This window comes from Littorina saxatilis, linkage group LG16 (genome assembly GCF_037325665.1).
Source record: "Littorina saxatilis isolate snail1 linkage group LG16, US_GU_Lsax_2.0, whole genome shotgun sequence".
Classification (NCBI taxonomy): domain Eukaryota; kingdom Metazoa; phylum Mollusca; class Gastropoda; order Littorinimorpha; family Littorinidae; genus Littorina; species Littorina saxatilis.
In genome coordinates, this window is record NC_090260.1 from 18953865 (window position 1) to 18970907 (window position 17043).

Genomic DNA, 17043 nt, shown 5'->3' on the forward strand with positions numbered 1-17043 from the left:
TCGCTCATTTCGGCAAGATCAAACCTCTCACACCTGATCCTTGACCTGTAGTGCCGAGTACGTCGATGCATGAAGATGAGTAACCAAAATTAAAGCCGTTTTTCACTCATTGTAGTTGTGTTCGTCCAGTTGCTTCCAGTGTTTATTCTTTCTGTCGATACCTTTGAGTCTGTCTATCGTTCAATTAAGTTCAAAAGGAACCACGCATATCACTAACTATAAAAGCGAACAGCCGCCAAATAATCATACCCTAGACAACATTAACAAAATTCGAGATTCAATCTTGAAAGACACGTGAAAATCCTCCCATCGGATTGTGACAGTCCTGGCCAATCGGACGGCCAAGGTAGGGGATGCCAAAGAGAGGGAAACAATTGCTGGAGTCAGCAATCCAGAATATCTTGATGCCATACCGATCAGGTTTGCTCGGCAGGTACTGCAAAAAATTGCATCTGCCCCTAAAGGGGACCAACTGCTCATCAATGGTAAGCAGGGGTCCAGCAATGTAGTGTTTACTCAGATTGTTGTTGAACTGGTCCCACATGTCCCTGAATGGGGCGAATGTATCTTTCCCTCTCCTTGCTGATCTGGTCGATTTATCATCGAATCTCAGACAAGACATGAGCGTTTTGAACCTGTTTATGGACATGCATGCTCTGACAAGACTGATCCCATCAATGGGGTCCCATACCTCACTAGTTGAAAGCATGTTTTGTTTTCTGACCCCTAAAAACAACATCAAACCAAACAGAGCCTCAATTTCAACTGAGTCGCATGCAACCCACATGTTTGGCCATTTACTGCTGCCGAACATGTTTGTGTACCGAACAGTATCAGTTATCATCTTGTCAGACACAAACAGTTTGAAAGAGTCATAAGGTTTGTGAACATGGTGTGTCCCAGGTATCTGTGTAGGTGGAGGCTTGAAAATGTTCTTGCTTTTGGTTTTCGTGGATGGCAACACAGGAGCTTTCCTCCATTTGGTGCCGTCTTTCGTTGTGTATGTGGTGAGATCCTCCAACTCAGAAGGGCTGCACTCTTCTTCATCTCCTTCCAACTCCTCTTCTGTACTCACTTCATCAGGTGACTCGTCGTCAGATGACGGGGGCAGGAACTCCTCATCGCTTGTCTCGTCGTCGCCACTGTCTGGTACGTCTGCTGCAGCGCCTTCGACTGCCTGAATGGTCTCTACAGGTTCCTCTGTAAAAAAATAAAATCAGGGGCACTACAGTTAAATCCACTCTGTGCAATATAAATCACACACACACATTCACTGTATCACAAGTATGCCCCCTTCCCCAGCACCTTCACTGACCACCCCCCCTCCCCCCACTGCACCATACATGCACACACACACACAAGCACACCCATGTACGCACACATAAAAGTCGACACACACGAACACAATGAACTGCATTTGTACACGTATGCATGCACACAAGCACACTAATATGTGTGTACATAATAATGCATGCACACACAAACAGGCACACGAGTGACACACAAGCACAGCCTCCGCCATCTTGCATTACGTTTTCTATCACCCCTCATTGTTTTGCTAGCTGTTTCTTTCTCTCTGTCTCTCTCTGTCTCTCTGTCTCTGTCTCTGTCTCTCTCTCTCTCTCTGTCTCTCTCTCTCTCTCTCTACTCACCATATAATTCTTCAGGATACCCTTCGACGGTGACAAGTGCGTCAAAGATGTTTGGCCTCTCCATGATGCGTCAGCTCCCGCAGTATCCGCTTCTGCTCTCGGTTGCCAAGCTACTTCCTCCAGAAACTACTTTCGGTTTACATGATTTCTGTGCACAAGCTAATTGGAAACTGAAATTCCATTACAGTGCTTAAGAGTATGGGTCCGCACGGCCCCACGGAAGGATATGCATATTTTTCTTTCTTTGAGAAGCATGGGTCCGCACGGCCCCACGAGTGCCACGGAAGGATATGCACATTTTTCCTTCTTTGAGAAGCATGGGTCCGCACGGCCCCACGAATGCTTCCGTGTGTAGTCGATAACGAGTGCCGGCGAAGGTTAAACATCGTCAAAAACAAAAAACTGCACGGGAAACTCATGTCAGATGACGCGTATAACACATGGCGTTTAATTCAGTAAAACGTTTCATCACTCAAAACCCTTGGCCTTTATTACTGTCAATACCACTGTCGGTTGCTTTGGCCACAACTTGTGTTGATTTGAAGCTGAGACAGACGCAGATCGCTGTGCTTTAGCGAAGATGCCTGTCCTATCTAAAGAAGAAAGGGAGAGCCCGGCTATTGGAATGTTGGTTGCAGGAAGATGTTGCTAGAGCCTTTCAAGTTCATCGGTCAACGATCTATCGACACGTTTTCTGAGAACAGGATCAACAGCCGATGCCCCGCGACCTGGTCGCCCCTCTGTACTTACTGCCCGCACACAGAGACGCGTGACGAGGTCATTTCGCAACGACCCATTCCTGAGCGCTTCAGTGGCAGCGAGGCAAACCATGTCGAGTCCCCAGACCATCATTCGTCTGCTTCGTCGTCATCGGCTGTTCTGCCGTCGACCCTTTCGAGGACAAAAGCTGACTCCACAACATCGCCAACGGAGACTGAATTGGGCAGTGGCGCACAGTAACTGGGTCGGCCAGTGGGACAATGTCCTCTTCAGTGACGAGTGCCGATTCTGCATCGACACTGTCAACAACGGCGATCGCGTTTGGCGTCAGCGAGGTCAACGGTATGCCGAAATTAACATCAAGGAGCACAACTTCTGGGGTGGATTGTCCAGAAACCAGATCGTGGGCCCCATTTTCTTCCAGCTGCACGCAGGCCGAGGAGGAGGAGTCACAGCGGCCCGATATATCGCCCAGGTTTTGCAGCCTGCTGTGGTGCCGTTTTTTGCCAGGGGCCGAGCCCAAGTCTTCCAGCAAGACAACGCCAGACCGCACTGTCATGAAGTGGTTTGTGTGTGAAATAAATGAAATTACTTTCATATGTACGTGTTCTGCCCTATTGCACTGTCTCTACCCTTTTCACACCAAACACTTCAAACAACAGAATTTGGGAGGATACAGGCTTATGATTTCCTCAACCAAAAACAACATAATTCTTCACTTCAAATACATCAATACGAATCAACTTATCGACACACAGTTCACACAATCTTTTAGCATTCACTCAATGCATGTAAATACATAGTATAAAGATACTTTCTCAAAAATAGATTATTGCCCAAGATAAGGTGCTGACAGACCTCACGAGTTCGAATCACAGCTCACTGCATGTCGTCAGTTTCACTTCCTTGTGTCGCTGAATCCTCATAGAATGATGAATTCCCAGAAACTCTCATTGTAGATGCCAACACACACCTTTCACGTTTCTCCCCGAGAAACCCTTTCCGCCATTAACGAAAAGAACCGTCGTCAGCTACGACCGGTAACGATGAAGACTCCCCTCATCTAGCCATCTGCGCCGATGTGGTCCCTTGCTCGCCACCATCGTCCCGCGCTTCTCCGTGTAAGGTTCGTCCCTCGTACACGCCATGGAAACTCCTGAAGAATTTAACTAAGTCTTAATACAACATTCTCTAAAACCATCTCTTCTTCCAAACATTCATGTATCAACTCATACATTCTCGTTCATTCTACGTTCACATTCCGTCCACATTCAATATCCAAGCTAATACTTAATCTATGAATAACACTGCCATACAAAGCATCACCATCTTAGACATAACATAAATGCGTAACATTTATGTTCACAAAATTCCGCAGGAAAAACCCTGATACAATCACATCAAGAATTCTCTTAAAACTTCACACTAGGTTTTAGTGCACTCTGTATACACTAACCTTTACATTGCAGCTATGTAATCAAACTTCAATAATATACAACATAGTAAATCATTTACCTTAAGAGACCCGTCTCTTGAAAGAGTGAATTTGTCCCAGACAAATTTGACACCCGCTTAGACACCTTGCTCGGTCGAGCCTCTACAGCGTTGTGACGATATTAAACCCAGACCAGCTACATGTCTCATAAACACAGCTCATCTCAAGCTAAAGCCAGTTTTGCGTGCAACGCACAAAACACGTGAATAACGCTCTCCAGTCTCTACGCCTCGCAGTCCTTCAACAATTAGGGAGGTTAAAACCACAACGTTGTTCACATCACAAATATGCTACTCACATCTTTGTGACACGCACACCGCATTAGCCACACAAGCGTACCTCCAGGGAAACTGATCTGAACCCCATGGAACAGGTGTGGGCGTACCTCAAGCAGAAAATCAACACCACCCCGGCGAAACGTTGTTCAAGAACTTTTTTTTATTCAAGAATATTCTAGAATGTTCTAGAATTTTTCAACTGGCATTATTCTAGAATTTTTTGGCTTGTAGAATATTCTAGAATATCGAACAAAATTCAAGAACAGCAACAATGTTCTAGAATATTTTTTTTCAAGAATGATCTTATTCAAGAACATTCTTCTTCAAAGTTCAAGAACTGTGATCCCTTATTTTTAAAACACTTTTAATTTAATTTTGTGTTCTCCACTTATAGTTTTGGTTGTGTTTGCTACACATTCGAATTATGCTACAAAATAAAGCCAAACAAACACTTGGTTCATTCTTCAAATGTTATATTGTCACAAAGAAGTGAAATAGATGACAAGTCGATCTTGGGCTAACAATGTTCACAAGCAGAATGTGTCTTCAACATTTGTCATCACTTTTCTGAACTACTGGAACTGCATGGATGCGGTACCGCTTCTCCAGGAAAGGTCACTGTCACCAGCATCCCTTGTTGGATGATTCCCTTGGCCAACTTCACTGTCAGTCTGTGGCAGGGCATGGTGGATTTGATTCAAAAGAAGGCTCAGTATCAGCTTGAAGCTTTGCAACATTGTGTCCTGTAAAGCCTGAAACACAATGCCTACAGTTTACAAAAAATCATTCGTTCAAAAACTTGGAAAAAGGAACAAAAATGAAGAGTTAAATGTCCGCAGTGTGTTCTTTATGGTATGTAAATATGGTATATTATTGATGAAAACACATTTTCATCTGAAATAAGCCATTTTTCTCAGAGACGTTTTGCCCATTAATTGATTTAATTCATTCACTGGCTGATTAATTACTTTCACAGTTCGTTGACAGGACTCTTACCTTTTCCTCCAGTGATATTTTATTTATGATGTGCTTCATGGTACTTCCAGTGAGAATTCATCCAGATATCTTCTTCACCCCTCTTTCCTGGACCTAGTAAATAAGAAACAAAAAAAGGTTTTAACAAAGAATAAACTCAAACATAAGACATTCCAAAGATCATCATCATAACTAGAGTGAATGTGAACAGAAAACTTACAAACGTATTGCTTGTCATTAATGTCATTCAATCAATCAATCAAACCAATTTTGATGCAATGGTTAATGTTTTTACATAAATGTACATAATTCTATCAATACACTTTCGGAATATTTGTTATAATCGTCATTGTTGTAAATACCCACAGGCATGTTTACAATTTGAAGCACTTTTTTCAATTTCATTTTCAGAAACCTGTTTTTAATTTTGACCAAACCAGTCAGTTTGCTAGCGGCAAATTTATACCAAATCTGTGAGTTCCAAACCTCAAACAAATTCAGCAGAAGTTACAGTCTATAATTTATACTTTGAAACCAACACCTGTTTCGTTTATTCTGTCCAACAGTGCCAGCAGAACGCAAATCAAGGCAGACTTTCTGTTTGCAAACAGACGACACAATGACACACTGACACAGAAAGGCGGCCGTTAAACCCAACAATCAAATCATCACATGATTAAACAGTACTTTTGCTTAAAATGTAGTTAAGTTTTATACATCTGCCATTTCTCATGTGTCAGATCGAAGAAGAAACTTTTAAAATTGAAGGCTGGTTTCGATTTCACAGTCACACAGTGACACATGTTTACATCTGTACCACGTGTTGAATAAAACAAGCAAAAACAACCACGAAGGTTATATCGCGACGAGGGAAAGGGGGGAGATGGGATAGGGGAAAGGGGGGAGATGGGATAGAGCCACTTGTTAAGTGTTTCTTGTTCACAAAAGCACTAATCAAAAAATTGCTCCAGGGGCTTGCAACGTAGTACAATATATGACCTTACTGGGAGAATGCAAGTTTCCAGTACAAAGGACTAAACATTTCTTACATACTGCTTGACTAAAATCTTTACAAACATTGACTATATTCTATACAAGAACCACTTAACAAGGGTAAAAGGAGAAACAGAATCCGTTAGTCGCCTCTTACGACATGCGGGGTGCAGAGAAATAAGGATGTGGAAAAGAAGACTTTTGGTAAGAGAAATAAAGGTGATGGGTCCAGTCAGGTAGAAATAAGACAACAAGAAAAGAATTGGAAAACTGCAGGGAATAGTAGGGAGAGTTTTCTTGGAAGGAAATATAGGTGAAAGGACTGGTTGGTTGGTTGGTTGGTTTTTGGGGTTTAATGTCTCTTCAGCAGATGCTAGCTGCTATTCGAGACCGATGCAGTTATTTTCTTTTCCCTTCATATGGCAAGTTCTACGTTTCAGACTATTTACATTCAAATCTATCACTGTAAAAGAAGGTTCTAAAAATTAATAATTTTCACTTCTGGTACTTTAAATCTTGTAAAAAATCTTGATCTCTTTTAAAAAGTTAAAAATCTTGTCCGGGGGAACATCCCGGAATAAAACCTTCAGTGTTTCCGCATTGCAGTGTTTGTCTCGAAATTCTTGAACGTCTACACATTTTGTGAGAACATGTTCTAATGTCCATGGTTCGTCACATCCAAAACAGTATGGTGGATCTTCACCTTTCAGCAGATACGAATGTGTAATGTGACTGTGCCCAATGTGTAAGCGACAGAGAACTGTCTCTTCTTTCCTGTTGAGGCGACATTGGGGTAGGCTGTCCGACAGCTGGGGAACGATCTTATGAAGTTTATTTTCTTCACATTCGTCCCATTCACTCTGCCATAGGTACTTTATGTACATGTTGGTGCGAGTTCTGAAATCTGAATGCTTTGTGTGTTTGTCAGTGATGAGTCTTTCTCTGGCTTCTTTAGCAGCTTGATCAGCTGCAGAGTTGCCTCTAATTCCAACATGGGATGGCACCCATGCAAACACAATCCTTTTGCCTTCTTCAATCAGAGATGCATGTAGCTCTTGGATTTCGACCAACAGTGGGTGATCTAGCTGAATTCTCTTCACGGCGGTAAGAGCCGATAGGGAATCCGACAGAATCAGGAAGTCTTTCTTTTTTGACTGATATACCTGTTTCAGAGCTAGCTGTAAAGCTTTCAACTCTGCAGAAAATACAGAACTGTCATCCGGAAGACGGGCCGAAAAGGCCCTATCGAGATTAGGACCTGTGACAGAAGCTGATGCCACTTTACTTTCAGCTTTGGACCCATCAGTGTATATTCGTTGATGGGAAGGAAACTCGGTACAGAACTGGCTAAAACACTGTTTAAAAATCAAATCATTTGTCTCTGACTTCTTTAACCTTGTCAGATCGAGTCGAACAACTGGATCTGGCAATGTCCATGGTGGTGTTTCTGTCCATCGATTTTCACTAACATGATCGAGTTTTATCTTTGATTCGGCCAGATGTGACTGAATCCGAGAAGACAGAGGTGCTCGATCATTTGGGTGACTTTCAAAAAATTCAGAGCATTGTGGTTGAAATACGCATTGGTAGGCTGGATTTGTAGGCATAGCTTTCAGTTTCAACACATAATTTAGGGTGAGTTTCAGGCGTCGCAGCCTCAGAGAGGGTTCTTTGGCCTCAAAATATAAGGACTGTACTGGAGACGTCCTGAAAGCTCCCAGACAAAGACGTATACCCTGGTGGTGTATTGTGTCTAATAGCCTTAGGTTGGATTTTGCGGCTCCACCATAGACGACACAACCATAGTCCAACTTGGATCGGATTAAAGCACGGTAAAGTCTGAGTAGGACTGTGCGGTCAGCACCCCAGTCCGTATGAGAAACCACTTTCAATACATCCAGAGCTTTCAGACATGATGTTCTCAGATACTGGATATGTTTAAGGTTGGTTGGTTGGTTGGTTTTTGGGGTTTAATGTCTCTTCAGCAGATGCTAGCTGCTATTCGAGACCGATGCAGTTATTTTCTTTTCCCTTCATATGGCAAGTTCTACGTTTCAGACTATTTACATTCAAATCTATCACTGTAAAAGAAGGTTCTAAAAATTAATAATTTTCACTTCTGGTACTTTAAATCTTGTAAAAAATCTTGATCTCTTTTAAAAAGTTAAAAATCTTGTCCGGGGGAACATCCCGGAATAAAACCTTCAGTGTTTCCGCATTGTAGTGTTTGTCTCGAAATTCTTGAACGTCTACACATTTTGTGAGAAGACGGTCAAAGGTCAGTCCTAGGAATTTAAATTCTTCAACAACCTTGACAGGATTACCATTCAGGACCAGAGAGGGTTCTGGCATGGCTCCCCTTTGTTTGCAAAGATGCATACAGACAGTTTTGCTGGTGGAAAATTTGAAACCGTTCTCCGTTACCCATTTTTGCACCTTGTCTATACATAATTGAAGCTGCCTTTCCACTCTATGTAGGGATTTGCCACGCACACAAAGTGCAAAGTCATCAACAAACAAGGATGACTCGGATCCTTTCAGTACTGCCTTTACTATGTTATTGATTTTGATGTTGAACAACATGGGTGATAGAATGCTTCCTTGAGGAACACCCATCTCTTGTTGACAGAACTCTGATAGGTTGGGACCAACCCGTACTGTAAACAATCGATTACTTAGAAATCCTTCCACAAAAACAGGGAGACGTCCACGAAAACCCATTTCATGCAAATCAGCTAAAATACCGTGTTTCCAGGTCGTGTCGTAAGCCTTCTCGAGGTCAAAAAATATAGCTAGTACATGTTCAGATCTCGCAAAGGCCTCTCGAACGAAGGTCTCAAAACGTACCAAATGATCAGTGGTGCTGTGTCCCTTTCGGAAGCCACATTGCACATCACTTAAGAGGTTTTGTTTTTCTAGGTACCACACCATCCTAGCGTTGACCAATCTCTCCATGGTTTTACACAGACAGCTGGTCAAGGCTATCGGACGGTAGTTGCTGGGGTTTGTATGATCTTTACCTGGTTTTGGAATGGGGACAATCATCGCTTCTTGCCATGAAGGTGGAAAGGATCCACTCTCCCATATGTGGTTAAAAACCTTCAGCAAGACCAGAAGACAACTTTCTGGTAGGTGTGTGAGGAACTGATAATGTATTCCGTCCAGCCCCATTGCTGAGTTGTTGCATTTTTGTAAGGCTTGTTTGAGTTCAGTTATACTGAACAACTTGTTGTAGTTCTCCTCATTCTGAGATGAGAAGTTTATGGGTTTACGTTCTTGGGTGGCTTTGATTTTTTGAAAATCTGTGCAGTAATTTTCTATTGATGAGTTTTTTTCCATTGTTGAAGCCAGAACGTTTGCTACTTCATTCTTCTGGGTTATAAGGGATCCATTTACCACAAGGTGGTTAATTGATGCAGATCCTTTTTTCCCTTTGATTTTACGAATAGCATTCCAAACTTTACTTGATGATACCTTAGAGTTTAAGTTTGAGCAAAAAGACCTCCAGGATGTTCTTTTAGAATGTTTTATGACAGTGCGACTCTTAGCGCGAAATCTGAAGAAAGTCAACTTCTTGCTAAGGGTCGGGCATCTGTAGAACCTGTGTAGACTTCTCTTTCGCTCAGATCGGGCTTCTTGGCATTCTTGATTAAACCATGGCACTTTAATGCGGTTGTTTGAAGATGTTTTTGGGATGTACTCAGTGGCAATGTCTTGTAGAGTGTTTGTAAAAATAGATGATGGGTCGTCACTTCCATCAAAGACAGTGTCTTCTGTGAGTTGGACAGAACATTCGGCAGTAAAAGACAGCCAGTTTGCCTTGTTCAGGTTCCATCTCTGGGGGGAAGCTTCTTCCAATCCATCTATTTGAGACATCAAGATAGGGAAATGATCGCTACCACATGTGTCATCATAGACTTTAAATTCAAAGTCTAGAACAAGAGAGGTGTCGCAAATAACTAGATCTAGTATGGACTTGCATCCTGTTGCTGGATGGAGATAGGTTGGTACTCCATCGTTTAAAACGCATAGATTACGATTGTCTAAAAAATCTTCTAGAATTCGTCCTCTCGTACTTAGAGAGTTGCTGCCCCATAAAGGGGAATGAGCGTTAAAATCTCCCATTAAAACAAAGGGAGCTGGAAGCTGATCAATAAGATTTTCAAGATCGTGCTTCGTGTAACATTTTGATGGTGACAGATATACACTGCAGAGAGTGATGGTTTTATCTAATGTCACTCGTGCTGCGACAGCTTGAATGTTTGTACATAGGTTGATCTCACTACAAAGTACACTTTTCTTAATCAAAAGAGCAACTCCCCCAGACGTGTTATTGTCTGAATGGTTTCTAAAAACATTGTATCCAGATACATTAAAATCTTTGTTTGGTTTCAGCATTGTTTCCTGTAATGCTGTAGCAACAGGATGAAATTTGTGTAAAAGTAGACATAATTCTTCATAGTTAGCTTGGACCCCTCTACAATTCCATTGAATAAAATTGGCTATGTTTGTTTAGTTTTAAGAAGTTTCTGCCTCCATACCCTCTAAGTCGGATAAACTCCCAAAATGATTGTATAATGTGATGGGATTTCTCTCCATTTTTGGGGTGCGAGGCGATCTTTGGGGCAGAGTAACTTTTCCCTTGTCCGGAGGTGTTCGTGGTGTGGATTTAGTAAGGTCCACTACCTCCACAACCTCGACGGCCCCCTTCCTGTGAGTTGCCCTGTGAACGGGCTTCTGGGTTGGGGTGGTGAAGCGAACCTCACCAGGAGACCCCATAGGGTCCTCAATTGGGGTGGTGAAGCGAACCTCACCAGGAGCCCCCACAGGGTCTCCAGTTGGGGCGGTGAAGCAAACCTCACCAGGAGACCCCATAGAGTCTCCAGTGGGGATAGCCCCACCTGTGCTTTCATCTGTCTGTGTACAAATACTTTTGTTTCTTGTGGGCTCTGTCCTTTTCAACATGGACGGGCCTGCCTGGACACCCACAGACCTATACGAAATACTGGTCTGGGTGGGTGTTGACTTTGTTGCAGGTCTTTGACTGACTGCTGCCGCAAAACTTTTCTGGAAGGAAAAAACATTCGTTTTTTCAACCTCCTTCCTGGCGTCTGAGAAAGACATCTTTTTCTCCGTTTTTGTTTTTTGAATGGCCTGTTCAAACTTGTATTTTGGACATTCTCTGGAGGACGGGGAATGGTTTCCCTTACAGTTTGTGCAGGTGGGTGGTGATGTGCAGGGACCTTCGTGAGGATCTCCGCCACACCTCTCGCACACTGCCTTCTGTTTACATCCAGCCTTTGAATGTCCAAATCTTTGGCATTGGAAACATCTCATTGGTGATGGAATATACAGAGTCACTCTTATTTGAACAAATCCCACTTTGATTTTCTCAGGGATGGTTGGGGTACAAAAAGTGACGAAAAGGGTGTTGGTGGGTACTCTGATATCGCCCTTCCTGATCAACACCCGGTACACATCAATGACACCTTGATCCTTTAGACCTTCTTTTATTTCAGCCTCACTGAGGCCCTCCAGCTCTCGGCATCGGATGACTCCTTTGCTGGTGTTCAGGCCTCTGTGAGGACTGACCTTGACCGGTCTATCAACAAATTTCTGACCATTCAGACGGAGAAGACCATCTGATGCCTTTTTTGAAGGACATTCAATCAGTAGAGAACCATTACGAAGTCTCTTAATGTTGTCTATCGTTGATGATACTCCTGCAATAACCTTCTGTATCGCAAAAGGCGAAAGTTTGGAGATGGGCTGTGCCTCATCTGCTGTCTCAACAACAATGAAACGGGGCCAGGCCTCGCTGATGTTGTTCTTTGTTGCTCTGACTCGGACTTCATCGTCAGAGTCAGAGTCAACGCAGTATCTTCGTTTGTTTCCGTTTCGGGTGCTTGAAAAAAAAGAAGAAAAAGAAGAGGTGGCCATGTTTGGGGCCTTTATCTTCGTCGCATCTGATCCCCACCCACCACGGAGCCCAACAAGGGGACGCTTAGGTGGAGCGGTTATCCAACTCCAGAGCGCCAAGGATACAGATGGATATACGCAGCGATAAGAGGAAACATATGGTATCAATCTGTAATAGGAGATTTAACTCTTTCCAAGCGGAAACGGGTTAGGTAACAACTTGGCATAATGTTCGTCAACTCTTTCCAAGCGGAAACGGATTAGGTAACAACCTGGCATAGTGTTTGTCCCGACTACCGCCGCCCCCTCCTACCGCCGCTTGCTCCTTTAGCCAAAGGTCCGATGCAATATGCTCAAGACATATACCCAGACTTGACCAGCCGATTGATTGAAGCGGGTAAGCCTTTTTCAACCTCCTGTCTTAGATAAAGACTGGGCCAAAATGATGTGTTGGCGCTACAAAGTCGCAACTAAGTAAACCCCTCAATCATCAGGTCACCAGCCCAAACCGGTACAGGTCGCAGCGCACGGCAAACACGCTGGGTCTTAAGAAGACCACAGAGAAATAAGGATGTGGAAAAGAAGACTTTTGGGAAGTGAAATAAAGGTGACGGATCCAGTCAGGTAGAAATAAGACAAGAAAGGAATCAGAAAACTGCAGGGAATAGTAGGGAGAGTTTTTTGGAAGGAAATATAGGTGAAAGGACTGGTAAGGCAGAAATAAGACAAAAGAAGAGAAGTAAAGGAGTGGGGTAGCTTAGTGGAAACACTCCCGCCGCGAGAAGGCGACCCCATGGGAGCCCGTGCACGCCGGGGGAAAATACAACTTTAACGTGAGGTCACCTCCAAAACTATATTTCATACCTCAACAGACTGTCCATGATGTTGGAATGACTAGGATCTAGTCTGTTTGCATTCTTGTCAGCTGAATTTTCCTCTCAGCATTAATATTGACAGTTCTATATCTCCACTACTTGAACCTTTGGTTTTCAACAGGTTGTCACATAGTGCCAGAGAGGACCATCAAACCAGGGTACCCAAAGCGTCAGCAGAGAGGCGTGAGAGCCGAGGACGAAATAGGAGAGAAAAGAGGCTGTTCGAGTCTTTTTCCGATTCTTCATACTCACCACCACCATATAGGTTAGTCTTATCTTCATGGTCTTTTCTGTCTGGGATCAGTTACACGATTACCCATGTCGATGTTCCCCAGGTTCCTTCAGGTCTATGTTTGCCCAGGTCTATGTTCCCTTGGGTCTATGTTCCTTCAGGTCTATGTTTGCCCAGATCTCTGTTCCCTGAGGTTTATATTTTCCACCATGATTATGTTTTCTCTGGTCTCAGTCGTCTGCTTTCCTCTTTTTACAAACACTAGTGATGGTGGTGTTGAGAGCATACTTGGCAACTTCACCTCCCTTCTGCTGCTTCTCATTCATGGTCATCCTGTTTGCGGTCTCGCCTGGGGCAGGCACAGATGCTGACCTCGATTGTCCTCCTTCCCAGCACGATGTTGTCGTGTTCCAGCGTGAACACAATGTGGATTGGACGTCTGTTGGGCCCGCACACACAAGACCCAAGGCACATAAACTGAAACAAATTTGTGACCCATTCCGAGCCAGCCTGCGGCATTTCGTAGGGGATGATGACGGAATGTCTCAACGTCGATGCTTCTTCCATATAGCGTGCTATCTTGTGTTCACACCGCACAAGAAGGTTGGCAGCAGGGATGTTTTTCTTGATGTCGTCGTTCGCGTGATTTGGACATCTTTTCAACACCTCCTGACAGTGTTCTGGTTTGGAGAAAACGGGCATTCCACGGATATAGGCACCTTGGGGAGCTTGGTTCTCTGTCTTGAACCGCACGGGACACGTTGTTGCCATTCGAACATACAGTTTCTTCAGGGCTGCCGAATGCGTCCATGTTGTTGACTTTGTTTCTTTGGACGAAGGGGCGAATGATATTTGGAATTTGTAGTCCCCTGCGTAGTCAGTGAATTCTGCACAGCAGATGATGTGTTGGTGTGTGGCATTGTGAGACCCCCATTGCTGTCATCATGAAAAGGACTGGTGGCTGATGAACAGATGTTATATGGATGGTTGGTTGTTATTTTATAACGTCTCTTCAGCCGATATTGCTATTCGAGACCGGCGTGTTATAAGGTTGGTTGGTTGTTATTTTATAGCGTCTCTTCAGCTGATATTGCTATTCGAGACCGGCGTGTTATATGGTTGGTTGTTGTTATTTTATAACGTCTCTTCAGCTGATATTGCTATTCGAGACCGGCGTGTTATATGGTTGGTTGGTTGTTATTTTATAACGTCTCTTCAGCTGATATTGCTATTCGAGATCGGCGTGTTATATGGATGGTTGGTTGTTATTTTATAACTTCTCTTCAGCTGATATTGCTATTCGAGACCGGCGTGTTATAAGGTTGGTTGGTTGTTATTTTATAGCGTCTCTTCAGCTGATATTGCTATTCGAGACCGGCGTGTTATATGGATGGTTGGCTATTATTTTATAACGTCTCTTCAGCTGATATTGCTATTTGAGACAAGATGATTTTGTCAGCCAGGTTGACGCCTTGCCGACTGACTTGGTGAGCGCTGGAGTCGTCAGAAAGCAGTGACGCGTCCTCATATCTGTTTTGTTTAATGACAGTGTGTGATATGGTTGGTTGGTTGTTATTTTATAACTTCTCTTCAGCTGATATTGCTATTCGAGATCAGGTGGAATCATGACACTTTGGCTATGCTCAGCTAGTTCAGGAGGAATCATGCTGCTCTTTCTGCGCTTCTTGTGAGGCAAAATCGAAGGAGCAAACTGGCTATAACGCTCTGCTTCTGGGCTGGAGTGTTCAGCAGCCTGGCTTGGCACTGGTGAACTTGATCCTGTCTCATGGCTTTCCTGTGGGCTTGGTTCAGGCAGCTCTGAGACCATCAATCTTCTGTCACACATTGGTTCCTTGGTGCTGAACATTTCCTGACTAGGCGTTTGAATTGCAGGGCAGAAGGCGTTGAGCTCTGGCATTATGTTGTCTACATCAGAGAGTGGCTTCCTTGCCACATCTTGGCTACCCTCCTCTTCTTTAAGAGCTGGCGGTGCGCTTATGGTGGCCACTGTTTTGGGGGTGCGGGAGTAAATACGTGGCCTGTAGTACAGAACAACCTCTTCTAAATGATAGAGATTCAGACAGTGACAATGAAGCAGAAGCTGCGGCTACTACAGCAGGTGTGAAGGGGTCGTACCCCCGATACCTGGTAGTTCATTTTCAGTCTGAAAACCAAAAGATATCTCCATTTGTTCTGGAGAAGTGGTTTCAGGGAATATCACAATCTATTCAGACAGTGAAAAGACAAAGAGACGGTAGCTTCTTGGTGGACTGTCCCACCAAGAAGGTGTCCGATTTGCTTTTGGCAAGACACGACTCTAACTTGGACGTTGGGTCGATGTGTTTCGCAATCTCAGTAACCCGCCACTCATCGTTGAACACCTCTCGGGGTGTGGTACGTTTGTACCATTTACAAGGAATGAGTTGTGCGGAGCTGAAAGAAGGCTTGGCGTCGCAGGGCGTCATCGACGTTCACCGTGTTTCCAGAACGGACAGAGAGGGAAGGAAGGTGGAAACAAACACATTGTTCCTCACCTTTTGCACAGCAATTCCACCAAAAAGGATCGTTGTTTTGTTCGAAATTGTTCCAGTATCAATGTTCGTTCCCTCACCCCTGAGGTGCTTCCGATGCCAACGTTTTGGGCACGGAAGCAAACACTGTTAGTTAGCTGTTGCTTTTCGGGTCTAGCGGACCATAATAGGCCAAATCAGGACCCCACAAGTCAATCATTCTTTCTTTATTTGGTGTTTAACGTCGTTTTCAACCATTCAAGGTTATATCGAAGTCAATCATTGCACATTTTTAGATAACACTTCTAATACATAAAATCCGTAAATTAATTTTAATGCCAAGATGATGGCCCTAAGTTCCGCCGAATACACCGACGAACCATTAGGGAGCCGGAGTTGAAGTGGTTGATGTAATTTCTTGTTAGAAACTGAATCGTCTTTGAGAGAGCAGTCAGTAAAAATAAATTCATACTCTGTGTACTTTGAGCACTACTCAAGAAACAGCTGTCTAAAGACAGAGTCCGATGTTTCATTCTTCTTGAAAGAAGTTAGGGAAAAATTGACAGTTGGGTTTTCTAACTGCCAGGGTGGAGTGTTTGTTGTCAAAGGATCGTCACAGACAGAATCAATATCTATAACAGCCCTTTCACATTCAGAAAGCATACGTATTCCGAAAGTTGGTATTTTAGTAGGTTTGGCTAAAAAATTTTCCTTCAAAATATGATTAATAACACATTCATGAGCAGGGTTTTCGGTGTTTGCCTTTAGCTTAAGGTAATAGTTCATGGAAAGCCAAAGTCTGCGGATCTCCAGAGGAGGTTCTCGCGACTCGGCATACAAACTATCCACTGGTGTTGTGCGAAACGCACCCAAACAAACTCTCAGACCCTGATGGTGGATGGGATCTAAGGCCTTGAGGACATTTCTCTTTGCAGAACCATACACAATACAACCGTAGTCTAGCTGTGGACGGAGAAGAGACCGATACAGACGTAGCAATGTTGCTCTGTCAGCCCCCCAATCCGTGTGATTTATAACTTTGAGAACGTTGAGACCCTTTTGACATTTGGTTCTTAAATATTTGATGTGGGGTAAAAAAAAAGGTTGCTGTCAAAAATCAGACCAAGAAATTTGACTTGTTTAGAAACTTTAATTTTATGGTTGTTCATAAAAAGAGAAGGCTGAAGAACTTGATGTTTTTCCCTGTGGAAATGAATACATTCGGTTTTAGCCAGGGAAAATTTGAACCCGTTCTCTTGAACCCATTTTTGAATTTTGGAAATACAGTGTAGCGGGAGAGCCCTACTAGCTCAGAGTTGCAGGTACTCAGTGACCCCACCTTCCTTCTAGTCACCCCCACCTTTCCTGTAGATACCCCATCCCCTCCCTTACAG

General features: G+C 43.6%; 1 protein-coding gene and 1 long non-coding RNA gene across 3 annotated transcripts; both read right to left on the reverse strand.

Annotated features, from left to right (window-relative positions):
• Positions 1 to 4601: 4601 nt before the first annotated feature.
• On the reverse strand, positions 4602 to 5826 carry LOC138951523 (uncharacterized). 2 transcript variants are annotated; one of them, XR_011451141.1, is made up of 3 exons: positions 5808 to 5826; positions 5142 to 5234; positions 4602 to 4897 (listed from the first exon to the last, which is right to left on the reverse strand). It is a non-coding gene; the product is annotated as an uncharacterized lncRNA (long non-coding RNA). The 2 variants fall into 2 exon arrangements; XR_011451140.1 differs by lacking the exon at positions 5808 to 5826 and having other exon boundaries at positions 5142 to 5633.
• Positions 5827 to 13457: 7631 nt separating this feature from the next.
• On the reverse strand, positions 13458 to 15604 carry LOC138949907 (tumor protein 63-like). The gene is made up of 2 exons (XM_070321691.1): positions 15419 to 15604; positions 13458 to 14075 (listed from the first exon to the last, which is right to left on the reverse strand). Exons 1-2 carry the CDS (start codon positions 15602 to 15604, stop codon positions 13458 to 13460), a joined length of 804 nt encoding a protein of 267 aa, XP_070177792.1.
• Positions 15605 to 17043: the final 1439 nt, after the last annotated feature.

Bases quoted from the DNA above. Each gene is read 5' to 3' on its own strand.
- LOC138949907 (XM_070321691.1), bottom strand. From the start codon at position 15,604: ATGACGCCCTGCGACGCCAAGCCTTCTTTCAGCTCCGCACAACTCATT. The intron at 14,076-15,418 runs GTGGGACAGTCC...TCATGATGACAG, and splicing joins GCAAATCGGACACCTTCTTG to CAATGGGGGTCTCACAATGC.